At 59.9% G+C, this 19,268-nt stretch overlaps 1 protein-coding gene across 5 annotated transcripts in view; it reads left to right on the top strand.

Annotated features, from left to right (window-relative positions):
• Window positions 1-19,268, top strand: part of SARDH (sarcosine dehydrogenase) — a 60,294-nt gene that overhangs the window by 36,543 nt on the left and 4,483 nt on the right. For 4 of the 5 annotated variants that reach the window (XM_055400018.2, XM_055400017.2, XM_055400020.2 and 1 more), the window contains 4 exons: window positions 891-1,004; window positions 2,426-2,573; window positions 6,505-6,598; window positions 18,538-18,700. In XM_055400018.2, coding sequence (XP_055255993.2) covers window positions 891-1,004; window positions 2,426-2,573; window positions 6,505-6,598; window positions 18,538-18,700 — 519 coding nt within the window. The remainder of the gene's footprint in view (window positions 1-890; window positions 1,005-2,425; window positions 2,574-6,504; window positions 6,599-18,537; window positions 18,701-19,268) is intronic. The other variant, XM_055400021.2, reaches the window with a different exon arrangement.

Consider the following 19,268-nt stretch of genomic DNA (forward strand, 5'->3'; position numbering starts at 1 on the left):
GCCCCAAAATACCGCACTGCATGGCTTTAAACAACACATACATGTTGTCTTAAGAGGCTGAGGCTGGAAGTTCGAAGTCAGGGCCAGAGACCATGGGATCTCTTGGCTTCCGGCCGCGGCCGCCAGTCCACAGCTTTCAACTACATCACTCCAAGCTCTGCTTCCGCGGTCACAGGGCGGTCACCCTGCATTTTCTTCTTCTTCTAAGGACACGAGTCATGTGAGGTCAGGTCCACTCTCATGAGCTCTGATCTTCTTAACATGATCCCGTCTGCAAAGACCCTATTTCCAGATAAGGTCCATTTTTCAGAGGGAATGGGAGTTAGGACCTCGACACACCATCTGGGGAGACACAGTTCAGTCCATTACACCATTGTACCCTGCCAAACCACCCACACACCTCATCACATGCCCCTGCGACTCACCTCCCCTAGTCCCCCTCCCCCCATTCACCCTGCCAACACCCTGCTGACCACCCACCCCTCCTCCCATCCGTCCCTGCCCCCCACCTCCCCATTCAGCCCGCACCCGTCCACCCGTCTTCCACCCACATATTCATGTATTCCGCATGCATGGAGCTTCTGCCAGGCTTGGCACTCGAGCACCAAAGTGAATGAGATGCAAAGCCTGCCCTGAAAGGGTCCCTGCGCGAGGTGGGGGGTGGGTGGGAGGGGTGGGTTGGGAGAAGCCACATTTCAAAATAAATAAGTCTTGATGGCAGTGCTTGGTGACCTACCCGTCCCTCTCGGGGTCACCGAGTCACGGTGGCATCAACAAGCTGAGGGGCCTTTCGAGGTCCTCCCGGGCACCCAACCAAGGTTACGCTGCCCTGAGGGACCGCCTGCCCTGCTGAGTGCCTCCCCCTCTCTGGGGTCTTTTCGTGCCCACAGGCTCTACGGTGTACACGTGCATGCTGAACCACCGCGGGGGCACAGAGAGTGACCTGACCGTGAGCCGCCTGGCCCCCGGCCCCCAGGCCTCCCCGCTGGCCCCTGCCTTTGAAGGTGAGCGGTGCCCGAGGCCCAGCAGCGCCCCGACGGCAGCCTAGCTCGGCGAGGCGGCAGCCAGTGCGGGACGGGCGGGAAGGGCTTCCGAGGCTGCTCCGCAATCCCGCGTGTGCCCGCTGTGGTCAGGGCCTGGGAGACCAGAGGTCCTCCTTCAGGCTGAATGCAGCCTTTGTTTGGGTAGCAACACTGAGCGCTGAGCGCTCGGTGGTTACGCCCGTGAAGCTGCCTGTCCTGCGGGGTTTCAGGGCGGCCGCAGCGTGGGTGTGCTCAGCGTGCCTGCCGGGAGCAGAGTGAGCCAAGGATAAGGCCATGCCTCCCACGCCGGGGGGAGAAGCTGCCTCCTTCCGGCCTCCGGCATCTATGCCGAATCGGCAGTCTCGGTTCCCATTAACTCCCAGTCTGAGGGTGGGGAAGGTCCTTGGAAGACCTCCAGCTCTGGGCCCAAGCTGACACCTGGACTGCCCTCTGCGGGTCCTCTGCTTCTGCTTGCACGCCTCCAGTGACGGGGAGCTCAGTGTCCGTGCTCCTTGTCTGCACGGGTCTGATTCCCTGAGTGAGGTCTGCTGCCCACCACTTTAGCTCCCCCTCCCCACCCCTTGGTGGGCGTGGGAGCCGTTTGGTGTCTCATGCGGCAGCCCCTCCCATCCAGGAGGAAGAGCAGTGGCCACGATCCACAGACAGTGGGTAGCACTCCTTTCTCCAGGGACCTAGGGCCGCACGGCCATCTGAGGTCACCCGCCCAGTGCAGTGGCTCTCAGGACACTGGGCGGAGCGGGGTTACCCCCCACTTAGCAGTTCCCAGGCAGCCATGTGGCCCTGGGACTGCTCCACAGGCTGTGGACTCAGAGCTGGCTGGAGGCCAGTCTTCTCACACGTGGGGCCTCTCTGAATCTCAGTCTCCTTTTCGGAAACCTGAGGGTGGTGATGCGTGTCAGCCTCTGGGGGAGGGTTAGCGGTGTGTTGCCTGTAAAAGTGCCGGCCTCTGAAAGGCCACCGCAGGGAACCCCGGGAACGGGGCAGGGGCATGGGAATGTGGGAAGAAATGGGGGCTGGTGAGGATGCTGTCTCAGAGAGGGCCAGAGGCTTATCCGAGGTCACCTAGCACTGGTGGCTGAGGTGGGACTCAGAATCTCCCGAGGGGTGACGGCGCTGGGGGCCCTTACACTTCCCTGGATCACAGACCCTTTGAGAAGTGGGAGGAAACCTCGGATGCTCCCAGAAAATGCTCCCTTGGCATTTTGTCCTGCGGGCGATGAGAACCCAGAGCCCCGTTGGGAGGGTCCCCCAACTCGGGCCTGGGTGGCTCACGTTCAAGGGAAGGCTGTTTGTTTCCTCCTCGGAGGCCTTGGGCCGCCCCTCCCGGCCCTGCCTGCTCCCGCCTCCCCGCAGCCTGCTGAGTCCCGGTGCTTCTCTGGCAGGCGACGGCTACTACCTGGCCGTGGGCGGGGCCACGGCCCAACACAACTGGTCACACATCAGCACTGTACTGCAGGACCGGCGGTTTCGGTGCCGGCTCATCGACAGCTCCGAGGACCTGGGCCTGGTCAGCGTCCAGGGCCCAGCCAGGTGAGCAGAGGCCGGGCACCTGAGGGCCGGGGCACAACTTGTCCCTCTGCCTGGGCCCGAGGCAGCATTTACTGGTCCAGAATGGGACGCGGTGGCTAGTGAGCTGAACGGCCGGCGACCCCCAAGAGGCCAACAGGAACGTGCTTTTCACAGCACCGGGGTACGGAAAAGCTCTTAACATATGAGTCATCCTCAGCCTTGCAGTGAGTTAGTATCTGGGGGCTCAGGGGTCGTGGAAGGGCCGGCAGGGGTGTCTCTGGATGGTTGATACGCCTGGGAACTGTGTGCCATCTCTAAGTGGGCAGAGCCAGACTGGGGTTCCCCGTGCCACCCAGGCTGAGAATGGTGCTCCGCACCAGGAGGACACCGGCTCCTCCCTAAGCACCTCCAGTGACCAGGTCTGCGGGCAGTCATTCGCTGCTTGATTCGCCCTGTGAGCGTTTACTGAGCTGTGCTCCCACCCACGAGGAACCGGCTCCTGGAAGGCCCTTGGATGCTGGCTTCTGCCTGGAGCCACGGCACAGTCTGAGGCAACGGGGCACCTGAGCACGTGTGTGCTTTGGAAAGACCCTCTGGCTGGGCTTCAGAGGAGGGGCTGGGTGGGGGAGGTGGTGGAGGGCCGGGGGCAGCACAGCCGTTAGCATCGACTAGCGGGATGCCTGGGGCGCGCCAACAGCTCCTCCAGTCCTGCTCCCAGCCCTTTAGGTGACGAGAACTGTTTTCCTTCCTTAGTGCCTTTACCCTAAGTGCTAAAGACACAGGGCAGTGTGCCTCTAGCCAGGTCCCCCGCTGCTTGCGGAGACGAGCACGGCTGTGTCCGTGGGCATCCCTGGCAGCCTGGGTCACACCAGGAACCCTGGTCGGTGCCCTCAGACCCCACCACAGGGCCCATTTCCCCTGGTGCCTTGGAGCTGACCAAGCCAGCAGCTCCGGGGCTGGGTCCTGGGTGGGCTGACCTCCCCTCCCGGGCGGAGCTGCAGCTGGCTTTGCATGTGCCCCACCGTGTCCAGAGGCACAGAGCAGACAGGCAGTATGTGCTTGCGAGTCGGAGTTGGTCGTGTATCTTATCCATCAAATGCTGGACTTCGGGATGCTCGTGAAAGCCAGTATCTGTTAAGGGGAACTTGGAGGAGACACTGGAGGAAACGGGGGCTCAAGCCTTGGCACTCTCTGAAGGGACAGTGTTTCAGGGGGAACGGCAGGTGCAAAGGCCCTGTGGCAGGAGGACAAGCAGCGAGGGCAAGGCTCTGGGAGAGGACGAGGTCAGACGGTCCCGGAGGCCGGAGCTTGCAAGGGCAGAGGCTGCTCCTCCAGGAGAGGGGGCTGAGCGGAGGAGGGGTGCAGTTGGATGTGGGCTTTGATGGGGCCTCTGATGCTGGGCCAGAGTGTGGGAGGTGGACAGGAGCCTCAAGGGCCACGGGAGAAGGGGCTCCAAGGAGGGAGTGACGAGCTGTGTCTGGGTGGTCAGCGGGTCAGGTAGGATGAAGACTGAGCATCGACAGGTGGGTCTGGCAGCCCGGTGGTTCCTGCGGACTTGATGAGGGTCACCGCAGGGATGGCTGGGTGGGGGCGTGCTGAGACAGGAGGGGAGGACAGGGGGGCAGGTAGAGAGAGGCCGAGCTTGCAGCCGCAGCAGAGCCGGGGCTCTGGGATTCTGCAGAAAGGCGCGTGGACCATGCTTGCCCTGGCCCGGTCCAGGGAAGCACCCAGTTCTGCAGGCGGGGGTCTGCATTTCTCCCCTGTGAGCTGACGTCTGCATCTCTGGGCTGAAAGACATTGGTGGGGCGGGGGTGTCCGGGACTCCTGAGCGCTGGGCGGCCCTCGGAAGCTTCATTGCCATGGCGACCTTGGCGAGGGACTGGGTTATTTCTGGTGTGGTGGGGGTGAGTGGGCAGGGGAGGCAGAGGGCGCCAGGCAGACGGATCAAGGCGCAGCCTGCGGGGCAGGCCACCTCTCCCAGCCTCATTATCAGCTGCTCCAGAGGCGGCGAGTGATGGTTGCCAGGGCAGGAAGACGAGCTCCCCTCCTGGGGATTTCTTAACTTTCTCCTCCAAACTGTCCCCGCTCCTTCAAAAATAACCCGAAGTTTCTTGTATGAATAATAATGTCACCAGCACCGCCAGTAAGGGCTGAACTTTCTGAGCTATTATGTGGGAAGCATTTCATGGCACCTGGACCATGGGAGATGCTGGATGACCTGCCAACCAGTGGAACTTTCGGGAGACAGCTCAGAATTGATGGCCCGGTACAGTAGCCTCTAAGCCATATGTGGCCAGCGAGGCCTTGAGAGGTGGCCAGCGAGGCCTTGAGAGGTGGCCAGCGAGGCCGAATTTTTTTGTTTTAATTAACCGAAGCTCAGGAGGCCACTCGTGGCTGGTGGAGACAGCCTGGGGGCGGTGGTCGCTGTTGCGTGGTTAATGCCCAGGTACTTGGCTCCGGGCCTCTGGCTGACGCCTGCCTCACTGTCCTCACAGGGCAAAGAGGGGGCCCAATACTAGGTGGGGGGACAGTAAACCTGAACCTGGTCTCCGCCCAGAGCCTGTGCCCTCTGGTGCCACCTGCTGCCCACTGGGGGAGGGACAGCCTCCCGCACCCTGGCCGGCCCTGCAGACCTGTGTGCCCAGGTTGGTGCCCGACTTGGGACCCCCAGCCCTGCTGAGGCTAAGCTCCAGCTCCTTCCTCCTTCGGCGTGGGGCAGACAAGGGAGCAGCCCTGGCCCCCGCGGCCCAGGGCTGCAGTGTAGACAGGCTTCTTGAGGACCAGGTGTGCGTTCTCCAGGGGTGGGCACGCGTAGGTGCCGGGGTGTTACATAAGGATCCTGACACACTGCAGCAGGCTGGGCACCTCGGGCTGGCGTCGGCGGGCAGCTGCTGGCACCATGGGGGGCAGGGATCATCAGGGTCGGAAGTGTTTCTGGGCACTGGCTGGGACCCTGCGAGGCAGAAATGGGGGTGGGTGGGAGCTGTTTCCTGCCGATGGGGACCTGGCCCAGCAGTGCAAAGCCAGCCCACCTTCAATAAGTCCCATTTACAAATGCCCTCTGTGCCAGGCACGTCTGCAGAGGTGGCCCCGTCGGCACAGAGCTCCCGGTTCAGTGGGGCAGGTTTGCAATGATGAGAGGTGCCCTGGCGGGAGATGCATCAAGGCCACGGGCTGAGGCCAGGGGGCGTTGAGGGGGGACCTGACCCAGACGCAGGGAATCAGGGAGGGCTTCTTGTAGGAGGTGACAGATGAGCCAAGACCTAAAGGATGACGGAAGATTCAACAGGGGCCGGGGCGCCTGGAGGGAACATGCAGGGTGCAAGAGTGAACTCAGGTCGGCAGGGAGGGAGGCGAGAAGCAAGGCTCCCCGGAAGTGAGGGTTTCCGTGGACACCGGGAGGTCTCAGGGGAAGCATCAGGCATGAAGGTCAGGCTCTTCTGGGCACAGCCGGGCAGAGGGGCGAGGAGAGGGCCCCTGCCCCTGGGGGGCTCTGGCAGGCAGGGCGTTAACTGGTTAGACAGCTGCCCCAGGCCTGGGTTCCCCATCTGAGAGAGGAGAGCCAGGGCTTGGCTGTTTCTGCCACTGTTTCTGATGAAGGTGCCTTTTTTTTAACTTGAAAAAATTTTTTTGGCCATGGTGCCTGGTATTTGAGGTCTTAGCCCCCCCACTGGGGATCAAACCCACACCCCCAGTAGTGGAAGTAGAGTCTTAGCCTCTGGACAGCCAGGGAAGTCCTGAAGGTGCCTTTCTCGTAGGACTGGATTTTTGCACGTCTCCATCTCGGTGTGTTTTATTAAGAGCATGTTTCTTCCCGGCCTGCCCCGTGAGGACAGGACCTCAGCCTGCCCACCGTGGTGCCCTCAGAGCCTTCCCAGCCCAGGGCGCGCACTCAGGGGCTTGGCAGGTGTTTGCTGACCTACTGGCTGACCATCCTTGTCCTTGCTCACAGCCGGGCCATTCTCCAGGAGGTGCTGGAGGCCGACCTGAGCGACGACGCCTTCCCCTTCTCCACCCACAAGCTGGTGAGAGCCGCCGGGCACCTGGTAGGTAGCAGCTGCCCACGGGCCCCCAGGCTGTGGGTGGCAGCAGCAACGTGCTGCTGGGGACAAACCCAGGGCGTGGGAGTCTCATGCCCTTGGGCAGGGATCTGGAGCTCCCTGGGCCCAGCTTCCCTGCAGTAAAGTGGAGTCCAGATGGTCATGCCCACCGGCCGTTAGGGCCTAAGAGGAGGAGTGGGGGTCCAAGTTGGTGCCTGGCACACGCAGGGGGCCTGTTCCCAAGCTTCTGCCTCGGCCTTGCTGCCTGTGCAGCTGCCCCCAGCGTCCACCCCTCAGGTACGGGGCATACGCTCCCGGGTCAGCGTGTTTCCTGCGCCTCCTTGTGGGGCTTGGGGCTGGGGACAACGGTCATTTCTGCTGCTCCCAAGGCCTGCGTGTCCTGAGTGTGTCCAGGTCTTCCTGGACTATCCCCCCTCCCCTGGCACCGTGGGAGGGGGCAGGGACTGCTCGGGATGCCCTGCCAGGTCCCTGGGCAGCACCCTTGCCCGTCTCCCAGCCCAGAAAGTCGGGTCCCGGGGCCGGAAGCTTCTGAGACTGTGGACAGCTCCAGCAGACCCGCCATCCTCCGAGACCCTGGGCCAGGTCCCGGGTCCAGCTCTGGTCAGCACATCCTACTCCTGGGCTTTGGTTTCCTTTTTGGAAAATAAGTGTCACAATTTCCACTCTGACTTCTTGGGGCCGAGGTGAGGAGCAGGCAGTCAACGTAACATCAGCCGCTGTCAGCCAAGGGCTCGCACGGCTCCGGCTTCATCCTCCCAGCAGCATAGAAGGTTCTGTCATGGCTTCTGAGCCCTGCACGATCACCGACGTTGTGGAGCAGATATTCGGGGCAGGGAGCTTGGTGGCGTGTGGAGCAGCAGGCCTGGCCTGCAGCCCCTGGATGCCAGGAGCACCCCAGACGTGACAACCAAAAGCGTGTCCAGGAGTGACCGCATGTTCCCAGGGCAGGAGCCCCGTGGGGGGCCACACTGCTCCATGACTGCCTGTCAGCAGGTGTTCAGTCACCCTGGAGGTGGTCATGGACACGTGCTTTGAATGAGGTCTTCCAGCAGTTCCTGATGTAGGAAATATTACCCCCAGGACAGGTGCTTCCCCAACCTGAGCTCAGAGAAGTTGGATGAACTGTCAGGGCCCCCCCGGCTAAGGGAACATAAAAACCTGCGTGACTGTGTGTCGGTAACAGTAAGGGCTGTAAGGAGGGAGGGGGGGCAGGCGGCCGGATTTGAGGGCACCCCCACTGTTACTCCCCTGTTCATCTGGGGAGGCCCCAAGGAAGGTTCCAGATCCTGGCCTGCAGAGTGGCGGGAGGTCACGCAGTCTGGGTCCTGTTAGCAAGTAAACAGTGTCTCGCTGACGTCAGCAAGGAGGCTGCCAGGAGGAGGCAGATAAAGGCAGCTCTGCTCGGCCTGCGCTCTTGGAGGCCGCGCTGGGGGCAGGAAGCGGGGCTGTCTCTGTCTAGCTTGCTTCCTGCCTCCTTGGTGCAGCGCTGCCTGCCAGGACCAGAGAGGGTGTGCGACTTGAGAGCACAGCACAGCTCCGCCCCAGGCCACTGTGGCTGCTGGCCTGCCCTGAGGGCAGCTCGGGCCCTCTCGGCAGCCCCCCGGGGGGGGGTGGTCTGTGCAGTGCCCCCCAGTCGGGAGTAGAGGTTCTGACTTGTGATGTGGGGCAGGGGACAGCTGGCGTGGCTCAGCCTGTGTGTGGTTCAGGGATTTGTGTGGAAAATGAGCAGGTGGGAAGGCACCACTCCAGGGAGGCACTGGGGACTTGGGCTGGGACAACCGGCTCCAGCTGCCTCCGCACACCCACCCTGGGGGGCGGGGCGGCCCTCCCTGGCCCTGGCTGCCTTCCCAGGCCTGGTCTATGACTGTCTGGCTGCACCTTGGCCTCTGGGGCCTGGGAGCCGGGCTGGCACAGGGTGCGGGCCAGGAGAAGCAGAGGCCAGACTGCAGGGTGAAGCCCAGCCCGGGATGACAGGCACAAGGTGGGGCCCACGGGGTGCTTGGGGGCAGAAGTGGGGTGCAGGAAGCCTGCAGGCCGCTCCTCTCCACTACCCTCCCCAGCTGGCTCAGTGGTTCTGTTGCAAGCACCGCGTTGCTCGCCCCTGTTTCCAGCTGCTGTGCAGGGCCTGGGTGCAGACCTCATCCTGGCGTGACCCCTTTGGGTGCCCCCCTTGACCTTGCTGAGCCTGCCCTTTCTCGCCGGCCACTGAGTCTGGCTGAAGAGCTGGTGGGCATCTCTGTTTCACTGTAAACGCTGGGAACGCTCGTGAGACAAGAGCAGGTCCATGGAGACTCCTCCAGCTCCACCGGAGAGAACGCCTGCCCCTTGTCTCTGCCTGCAAATCCCAAAGCAGAAGCAGCAGCACCCCACACACTGGACACAGTTGGCGGGCTCGGCTTCTCTTAGGACACTGCTGGGGTAGTTTTCTTGTTCCGTGAAACGCCGCCTGAGACTGAAACCCTGCATTTCCCTCTCCAGCGCCGGATGCGGGGCACTTGGTGGGGCTACTGCTTGCTTCTCCTTGGAGTTGCTCTGTGACGGGCTCCCCATGGTGGCAGGCCTGTTGTGACTTTGATTATTGACCTTGGACACGTTGCTCAGAATCAGGACCCAGAAGCAGAGGTGTCCCAGGGTCACGGTCCCAGCCTTCCGGGCCGAGCAGCAGTCCCGTGGTATTTTCTGTCTCCCCTTTGGGGGAGGATGGGAGAGACACTCTCCAGGCACGGCCCAGCCCACCAGCTCACACTCGGCTGAGTTCTGGCATTCCCTTCTAAACTGCAGGGTCTCTCCCAGTGCTGAGCCACAGCTGCCCCTGGAGTTAGCTCTGGGCATGTTGGCTGGGAGCCTACCACATCGGGGGCTTGTCGGGCTCACAGCCTGGCTGGACTTGGGCGCGGGAAGGATGCTGCAGCCCCAGCCCAGCTTGCGCTGGCCTGGAGGCCTGGGCGGAGAGAGGCCGCAGCCCCCACCGCGAGCCAACATGGAGTGAGGGGGTCCTGGGAGCACGTGTATGGGGGATTCCAGTCTTGCCTTGGCAACAGCACCTCCCCTTGGGGCCCCACCGGTGGGGCTCTGGCTCCACGGTGTTGATGTGATGACCTCGAAGTGGCCGGGGCCACAAGTTCCCAGATGGTCCCAGTGGGCGGTGTGAAGGCCTCCCTGTCCACCGGCCTGCAAGAGGGCGGCCAGCGGGATGCAGGCCGCGGGAGTTGGGCTGGCCGCTGCACCGGCCCTGCCCGAGGTGGCCTCACAGGCGAACTGGGAGATGGGAGCCGGGTCGGCTCGGGATCTGGGGGTCCGGGGCACAGTCCCATCAGGGCCCAGCAGAGCTGGGGGCCAGCAGGCCTGGCTTCTGCTCCTACCCCTGGAACCCCCCCCCCTTTCTGGGGTCAGTTTCCCCATCTGTCACACAGCGTCTAGACAATGGCCGTCAGCATTTTTGAGCCATCCTGGAAGTCTGTCCAGACGTCCTGAGCGCTCTGGATCCAGGGGGAATTTCATGTTCTCCTAAATAATATCAACATGTGTTGACACCAGTTCCATCAATGTTGAGATGCTGGGGCTGGAGTTCAGGGCCAAGTCTTTATGGGAGATAATTGGTCGCCAGCCAACCAGCTGCGGGAGAGGAATGTGTGTGTCTGAGTCATCGGCCAGACCTCCGGGTCACCAGGGATGCGCAGGATGATGAGGGTCAGAGCCCAGCACCACAGATCCTGCCCAAGGGTGGGGGAGTGGGACCCCACTGCTGCCCGTGGAGACCCATCGTCATGGCAGACGCACGGGTGGGCGACCGTGGCTGAGCGGTGCTGCCAGTCGCGCCATGTCCTAAGCGGAGTAGCGCTGTTGTTTTGCAGTAACTCTGAGATGCTTGGACGGGCCCCAGGCTTCCAAGATCCTCACATTCCTGTCGGAAGAATGGGGCGGGAGCTGTCCCCTCAGCTGCCAGCTGACCAGATGTCCTCAAGGCCAGCGAGGTCTGCTGGCCTTGAGTAGGTCTGCCCCAGTGTAGGTCTGCTCCCGGCCTGGTTCTCAGGGAAGACACGGTGTCCCCGAGCCTCAGCTGAGGATGGGGGCCCCTCTGGAAAGCAGCAGGTGCTGGGCTAGAAGCTCATCTTGAGGCCACGTGATAAGGCAATTTTCTTCTGAAAATTAATTTCAGGTCGAGAGGAAATTGCATTTCTTTTCCTGACTGTGTGCGCCTCACTGTTCGATTCCATTAGTCCAGGGTGGACTGCTCCCCCCTGCACACCTCGCACGGAGGCGGGAGGCCCGCACCTTCATGGAGCCTGCGTTTGCCGACTGGGTTTTAGCCGCTGCCTGAAAAGTTGCTTTGCACAACTCGTGCAAATTCTCCACGGCCCTGGAGAGACGGGCGTGTGTAGTCGAGAAAGACGTGGTGGCCAAGGCCGCTATGCAGGGCTGTCCCGCGGGGACAGTGACAGATTCTTGCCGTCAAACTGTAAGGACAGGGTGTGGCTGGAATGAGGTTGGGGGCTCTGAGGCACCCCAAGAGCGTGCTTCAGCGATTCTGGAAGTTCCTCCAGGGCAGAACCTTTCTGTGCAAGGACATTCCGACCCTGCAGTCCCTGCCTGTCTGTAGGTGCAGGTGGGGTCTTTCTGGGGGTGCCCATACTGTTTACCTTCTGATCCTCAGAGATGGCCAAGTTTGTGAAGTGTAGCTTGAGCATCACACCTTTTTTAAAAGGATGTATCTATGTATTCTTTGTCTGCGCTGGGTCGTCGTTGCTGCGTGCAGGCTCATGTAGTTGGGAGGAGCAGGGGCGCCTCTCTCGTTGCGGGGCGCCATCACTGCAGCGGCTTCTCATGTGTGGGGCACAGGCTCAGCAGCTGTGGCTCATAGGCTTCGTTGCTCTGTGGCATGTGGAATCCTCCTGGACAGGGGATGAACCCGTGTCCCCTGAATTGGCAAGCAGATTTTTAACTACTGGACCACCAGGGAAGTACCACACCTTTTAATTATTATTATTCTTGGAAAATTGGTTTCCAGTCCCTATACCCTACCACCACCATCTCCCCACCACCATTATCCTCACTAACCACCTCCATCACCACCATCTTTACCACCATCATTACCATCACCTCCACTATCACCAGAACCACCTTCGCCAGAACTCCCAGCATGCCTGCACGCTAGCCGTCTGGACCAGAATGCAGGGAGAGATTACACATTGACATAGAAGGGTGTTTTTGGAGTCAAGAGTGTCTTGCGTTGTTCAGAGGATTTGAAAAATGAAGCTCCTTTAAGCCTTACCGCCAGCTGAATTCCCCTCTCTTCTGTGGGTTTGGGGCCCCAGGCGCCTGCAGAGGGCTGCACATGCTCGGATCCCTGTCTATCCCTTGCCTTGGGGGCCCCTAGGAGCCTCATTTATTTAAAGGGATGAGTAAGTTTGGATGACGTGCCTGGTGAGTCAGGGGTGCTGTTATACAACCAAACTCCCCGGAAGCATGTAAAACCTCCATGAGCTAATGTGATTTGAGACAGTTGGACATACTGGCTTGTGCCTGGTGTCTATGGACACATCTGCTCAAGCGCCCTTGTGGCGCCTGCCCAGAGAGGCAGCCCCAGGCTGGTTCTGATGTCACCCGTGGCTAGAGCACCCACCGCACGGGAGTCATGTGGACTGTCCTGCCCGGGGTGTCCATGTGGCCTTTGATCCAAGCCAGGATGGGAACCCAGCACCAACCCCCCATAGCACCCCCTCCATTCCCGTGCCCCCCACGGAGAGTTGGCAGGAATTTCAGGGAGCCCCCAAGTCCATCTTGCTGAAACCTGAGTGTATTCGCTGCCCCCAGAACAATGCAGTGAGTCCGTCGAGGCTAGGGTGGGAGTGTGGAGAGCTGTCAGCATGGAATGCCTGCTCTGACTTACTGGCCGTGAGTCCTCTGAACGTGGAAAGTGCTGGAAAGTGCTCCTTCCAGCTCGTGAGAGCTGAAGGTTGAATCTGGAGGAAAATTGGCAGGTGGTGGTTAAACCACTGGCAGCTCGAAATCAACTGTGGTAGGACTGTTCATCCCGCAGAAAGGGGTAAACCTGTGAAACAACCCCTGCCTCCCGAGAGCTGGTTGTCAAGCATCTTCCAGGACATCACGGGGCCTTGGGCAGGTGGCCTGACCTCCCTGAGCTCCAGCTTCCTCATCTGTAAAATGCGTGTGCCAGCGGCACCCGCCTCGCCAGGCAGCCAGAGGCCCTGGGCTGACAGTTTTGTTGACTGTGCCCAAGGCTCTGTGAATCCTATTCCCACCCAGGATTTGCAGAAGCAGACTCAGAGGGATGTCAGTCAATGGGGATGCGACGTTTGTGACTCAGATTTAAACCTTGCGTGGCACCCCAGTCCATGCTCTCAGCCACCATGGCACCAGCTCTGGGGGCGGCTGGCCCTCACTGCCCTGTGTCATGTGTGAACGCCAGGACGGCCGGGCATCACCCTGAGGAGGACAGAGGAGGGTCCGGATCCTGGGGTGATGCAGGGGCCCCCAGGGATGCTGGAACACAGGTGTTTGTGGAACGCATGGCTAGAAGCTTCGTCTTTCTGGGTTTGCCACCTTGGTCTGGGGCAGGTGACCCCGTGTGGAATGGCGGACGTTACTGACCACCCACTGTGTGCAGAGCCCCGGGGCTGGGGGACTCAGAGGCATCTGATACTCGTGTTCCGGATTCCAACCTTGTCCTGACAAGGCAGATAAGCTTTAAGCCTGCCGCAGCCAAGGCCGATGCAGACACAGCTCTGTCCGTGTGGGGAGAGCTCTCCCTCTGCGTGCCTCGCTGACCACCTCAGGTGCCACCTGGAAGGGAACAGGTGGCGGGCGGAGGGGAGAAACCTCTCTCGCCAGAGGGAACCCGTAGCATCCTGCATAACTCCCTCCAGGGCCTGCAGGCCCTGGGTGGAGGGGTCTGAAACCCGGAATCTTCCTAAAGGAGAAGTGGTTGTCGTTCAGTCGCTAAGTCGTGTCCGACTCTTTGTGGCTCCATGGACTGCAGCAAGCCAGCAAGCCAGGCTCCCCTGTTTTACCAACTTTAGCTCTTCACTAACTCCCGGAGTTTTCTCAAATTCATGTCCATTAAGTCCATGATGCTATCTAATCACCTCATCCTCTGCCACCCTCTTCTCCTCTGGCCTTCAGTCTTTCCCAGCCTCAGGGTCTTTTCCAATGAGTCGGCTCTGCGCATCAGGTGGCCGAAGTACCGGAGCTTCAGCTTCAGCCTCCGTCCTTCCAGTGAGGAGAGGGTCTCTGAGCAAATTCAGGCGGAGAAGAACCGCAGGGCAGGAGTGCTGTGCATGCAGATATTTGGGGCTTGACGGGTCTGCCTCCCCACCCCCAGCAGGGCTCCTTTTCATCAAGGGGTCCCAGCGGGTCTCCGTTCCCCAGCCCAGGACTCTGAGCCTCCCAGGAGGCTTCTGCTAGCTTTAGAAGCAGTTCCTTCCTCTGTGGGTCACCCGGCAGAACCACGCCGGCCGCTGGAAAGATGGGCCCTGGCCAAGCCCTGGTGATTCCTTAGTGGTCACCGAGCTGAGCCAAGCAGAGAAGGACGTTGCTCCCAGCAGGACCTCACACAAGGCCCTGCTCCGGCTGCTTATTGTCTGCTGCTGCCCGGGAGGCACACGACCAGACCAGCTCCTTGTTCCCCCTCAGTTCTTTTGTATATACGCCCAGGCGTGGGACGGCTGGACATATGGTGGTTCCAGTTTTAGTTTTTCGAGGAATCACCATCCTGTTTTTCCTAACACTTGCACCATTTTGCATTCTCCCAACTGTGCCCAAGGGTTCCAATTCCTTCATATTCCTGCCAACACTGATTACTTTCTGTTTTCTTTGGAATGCTAATAGCTTAGAAGCCACGTCTCACTGTGGTGCTGATTGGCTTTTCTCTAATGTTTAGTGACATCGACCATCTTTTCGTGTGCTTGTTGGCCGTTCGCAGATCTTTGGTCAAATATCTATTCAACTTCTTAATTCATTTCTTAATCGGGTTGTTTTGTTTTTGTTGAATTGTAGGTGTTCTTTATATATTCTGGATGTTAAGCCCTTATCAGATACTGGCTTTGGAATGTTTTCTCCCGTTCCGTGGGTTAACTCTTCACTCTTGGTTGTGTCCTTTGAAGCTCAGAAGTTTCTACATTTGCTGGAGCCCCATTTAGCTCTTTTTGCTCTTTGCTGCCTTTGCCTCTGGTGTCATATCTGGGAAATCATTGCCAAGCCCAGAGTCGTGAAGCTTTCCTCTGTTTTGTCTTCGAGGGCTTTCACAGACTGAGGGCTCACATTCAGGCTTTAATTCGGTTTGAGTTAGGGTGTTTATACTGTGTGTGTGGTGTGTGAGAAGGTTCAGTTTGCCGATTGCTGTCCCTTCCCCATGGAACAGTCACGGCGTGCATGCGTGTGTGCGTGCTCAGTCCTGTCCAGCTCTTTGCGGCCCCGTGGACCGTCGTCTGTCAGGCCCCAATATCCGTGGGATTTTCCCAGGCAAGAATAGTGGAGTGGGCTGCCATTTCTTCCTCCAGGGGGTCTTGCCCACTTAGGGACTGAACCTGCGTTTCCTGCATTGGCAGGCAGATTCTTTGCTGCTGAACTGCCGGGGACGTCCCAACAGTTTTGGCTCCCTGGTTAAAGGTCACCAGGTATTTACATGAGGGTTTATTTCTAGGCTCTCTTTTCTATTCCATTTGTCCATTTGATTTTAGGCCAGTGGCACACTGTTTGGATTGTGGCAGCTTTGTAATAAGTTTTGAAATGAGGAAGTGAGTCTTCTGCCTTGTTCTTTTCCAAGATTGTTTGGCTATTCAAGGTCACCCATGTAACTGTTATGGTGAAATTTTCTATTTCTGGAAAAAAAAAAGAAAAGCCACTAGGATTTTGATAGAGATTGCACTGAACCTGTAGACCACTTTGGGGAATGCTGGCATCTTGGCGATGTTCAGTCTTCTGATCCACAGACAGAGGAGCTCTCTCTCCGTGTGTGTTTTGCAGTTCTCAGCGTGCAAGGCTTTCACCGCCATGGTCAGGTTTATTCCAAAGTATTTTATTCTTTTTGGTGTGGCTGTAAAGGGACTTTTTTCTAATTTCTTTTTCAGATGGTCTATTGTTAGAGTACAGAAATGCAGCTGATTTTTGAGTGTTGATTTTGTACCCTGCAACCTCACTGACTTGGTTTGTTGGTTCTAACACTATCAGGGGAGTCCTGGGGGTCATAAAAGGGTTTAAGCAAAACTTAGTTTAAGGCCTTTCCTAAGGACCTTCTGCATCTCTGTGGCCCAATACACTGTCCATGGTTCCCAGAGCAGGGCAGGGCTATTTTGCAGAGGGTTTGCCTCAGTTTGGGGCTCGCTTTTAAAGCTGATCCAAGCTGATACTGCCTGGCAGATGACAGTCCCAGGCACCTGACTTCCATGAGCTTGATGCTCAACCCCGTTTATCAGATGTGGGCACTGGGGCTGGGGGAGGCTGACCCATGGGTCAGGCTGACCTTGAGCCCATGTTCCAGATGCACTCTCTCTCAGCCTGTCCCTTCAGGATGTGTCCCCTCTCAGAAGACCCCAGAGCTCGCCTAAATCCACAGCTTCAGTGGAGAAAAGTGCAAGTGATGCTGGCAACTTAGAAACTCACTAGGAATCCCCAAGCCCTTCCCCTCGCTTTGCCGGAAAGCAGAGTTTTGGCTGACAGCACCTGTCTCCCCGCTCCATTTGGAAAGTGTTTATTCAGCCCCCTGCGTGCTGGGCTTGCCCACAGGGCTGTAGTGGAGAGCACACCAGCCAGCCTCCCAGCCTCGTTGGATTCCTGGGAGCTGGGGAAGGGGCCGGGTCGCTCTATCCCACCCCTGAATTCACTTGAGAGCCTGGCTTAACTGGGGGAGGGAGTGTGTCTGACAAGTGTGTCCCACAGTCCTGGGCCCATTAATGGGTGAGCTTTGAAAATGATTTCTTTCCTGTTTGAAATGAGATTGGCTTTGAGCCCCAAGCTCCTCCGTGGTCTGTCTAAAATTAGAACCCCGTTGACAAGGCAGTCTTTGTCAGGGGCCCACGGCTTGCACCAGGGGAGCAGGGAAACGTCAACAGTACATCTTCTGTGTCAATTCTGAGTTTTTTGAGAGGCCCCGGGCAAATGGCAGCTCAGAGCAAATGTGTGCCTTTCAAAAGCTTTCTGAATACAGCCCTCCCAGCAGCTGTGAGTTCAAGTCATTTGGGAGAGTGGGCCACCTCTCTGTCCGCTGATTTTACGGCCATGGGAGCTGTCCCGGGCAGCCCATCAGGCTTGGAGTGGTGATGGGATTGGGTCCTCCGCCTCCGGGAGTGTTGTGGCCTGCTGCGGCCTCCCTGTCCCTGCTGTGACCTAGGCAGGGCCATGCCCAGCCCTGCATGTGGGGACACGGGGCGTGCAAGGGTTTGCCCACAGGCCGGAAGCAGCCGCCAGGTGCTGGGTGTGCAAGCAACCTGTCACCAACCAGCTGGGCAGGAAAAGCCAGGCTGCTGGGCCAGGCGTCCCCCCATCCTGCTCGTGGCCTCCACATAGCTGCTGGCGCAGGACACGGGCTGAAGGACAAGCTCGCCCAGAGACCAGCTGTCCCCACACCGGCACTATGCGTGCACGGGCCGGGCGGGCTGTCTCCAGAGCCCCTGTTTCCACATCATCCCCTGGAAAGTTTTGCAGCGATGCCTACAAAGAGCAGGCCCAGGGATGCTCCATGAACAGCACCGTCCCTTCCGTGGGGTTTGGGGGCCCACGGTCCCTTTCCTGGCCTGTGCACCCAGCCCTGGGCAGTGCTTTTACGGTCCAGCGTCAGTAGCCAGTTGACGAGGCCCTTCCGGCCTCACCTGCCAGCCTCCTCGCCTGTCCCCCGACTCCTCCCAACAACACTCACACATGCTCCAGCTCTGCACCTTTGCACCCGCTCTTCCGCTTGTCTGGAAGGCCCATCCGCTACAGCAAACCCCGCTCAAGATCCCAGCTTGGCCTGTGCCGGCCTCAGGGTCCTTCCCCCTGCCTGCCCTGGAGCCGGCCTGGGTGTCTGGCTGTGTCCTTCCAAGACTCAAGGCCTGGGGGGCAGAGGCTGTGTCTGCCTTCAGATCCTAGCTGTTAGCCGAGGTCCACCAGGGTGAGGGGTGGCCAGGACACTCGCCTAATGCCCAGCTGCCCCTCCCGCTGCCCGTGAATGTGCTAAGCAGAGCTGCCTCGACTCATGAGTCGTGTGGCTGACTCCCCATCCTTCCTTGAGGACACCCCCTCAGAGCTTCCTAAGACGGACAAAGCCAGGCTCCCAACCCCATTTAGAGGCCAAGAGTCTTGCCCAAGGTCATCACAGTGATTGAACAGCGGCCCCCTAAAGAGACATCACCCCCAGGCTGGGAACGGGACCCCGGAATCAGGGGCTTTGCTGATTTGATGATGGTGAAGATCCCGGGATGAGAGCACCCTGGTGAGGGGGGGCTCTGCCCAGCAGCCAGTGTCCTGACGAGAGAGACGGGGAGACACAGACGCGGAGGAGACGGAGGCCAGGTCAGCAGAGCCTGGACCACCAGGCGATGGAAGGGGCAGGAGGCACCTGCCCTGGAGCCTCCAGAGGAAGCACGGGCCTGCCCACACCCTGGTTTTGGACTTTGGGCCTTAGACCTGGCAGAGAGCTCACTTCCGTGGTTCTCTGCCCCAGCTACCAAGGCCCCAGGATACTCCTATGGTCATTTAGGAGACGAGCTGAGGCCTGGGAACCACGTGTCCACTCCCACTCCCAGCAACAACACCTCTTCCTTTCAAAGATTTCCAGAGTGCTCCTGAGGACTCTCGCCAGCAGGCCCCGTTTCTTGGTGGCCTGTGGCCTGGGCCCAGGTCCGGCTATTACTGGTGGCGGGAGGAAGTGTCCACCCATCAGCGGCGGCTGGGCCTCCACCCCGCTCTGAGCTGTGCCTCCCCCTCAGGTCCGGGCCATAAGGCTGTCCTTCGTGGGGGAGCTGGGCTGGGAGCTGCATGCCCCAAGGCCGTCCTGCCTGCCCGTGTACCAGGCCCTGATGGCCGCGGGGGCCAAGCACGGCCTCGTCAATGCCGGCTACCGGGCCATCGACTCCCTGAGCATCGAGAAAGGTGTGTGCAGGGACTGGACCGCAGAGGGGCACTGAGCCTCGCTGCTGGAGGCTGTTGACCAGCCCCATGCGTCCCCGTGCTCCCTTACTGCCGTGCTGGGCCGCCCCGTCCCCCCCCACAGACTGTTTCCCCAAATGCCCTTCGCTGCCCTTGTACCAGGTCCTTCACGCGGGCCTGGGGATGGTGCTGGGATCTCTGACCCCAGCACTCTTGGGTGGGGGCTGGGGGCAGGTATCTCCCAGGGGGAGGGGGCCCAGAGCCAGACTTGGATTCAGTGCTGAGATTCCCTGAGAGAGCTGAAGACCATCAGAGTAGGAGGGGGTCCCTCTGAGCTGCCCGGCCCTCTGCTGCTCCCTCCCCAGGGCCTCCAGCCTGATGGCAGAGACACACGGCCATGCTGCTGGGGGTGGTCTGAGTCCGGGGCTCAACCAGGGCCTCCTGTGACTGAGGATGCTCCCAGCCCCCAGAAACCCCAGGTCACGGAGGGTCTAGGCTGAGGGTGTGACCGGGGACAGGCATCCCCCAGGGCGTCTTCTGAAGTCCCTGCCCCGCTGGACAGTGACCCCAT

Source organism: Moschus berezovskii, chromosome 11, assembly GCF_049115385.1.
Source record: "Moschus berezovskii isolate FMDL1 chromosome 11, NW_MosBer_1.0, whole genome shotgun sequence".
Classification (NCBI taxonomy): Eukaryota; Metazoa; Chordata; class Mammalia; order Artiodactyla; family Moschidae; genus Moschus; species Moschus berezovskii.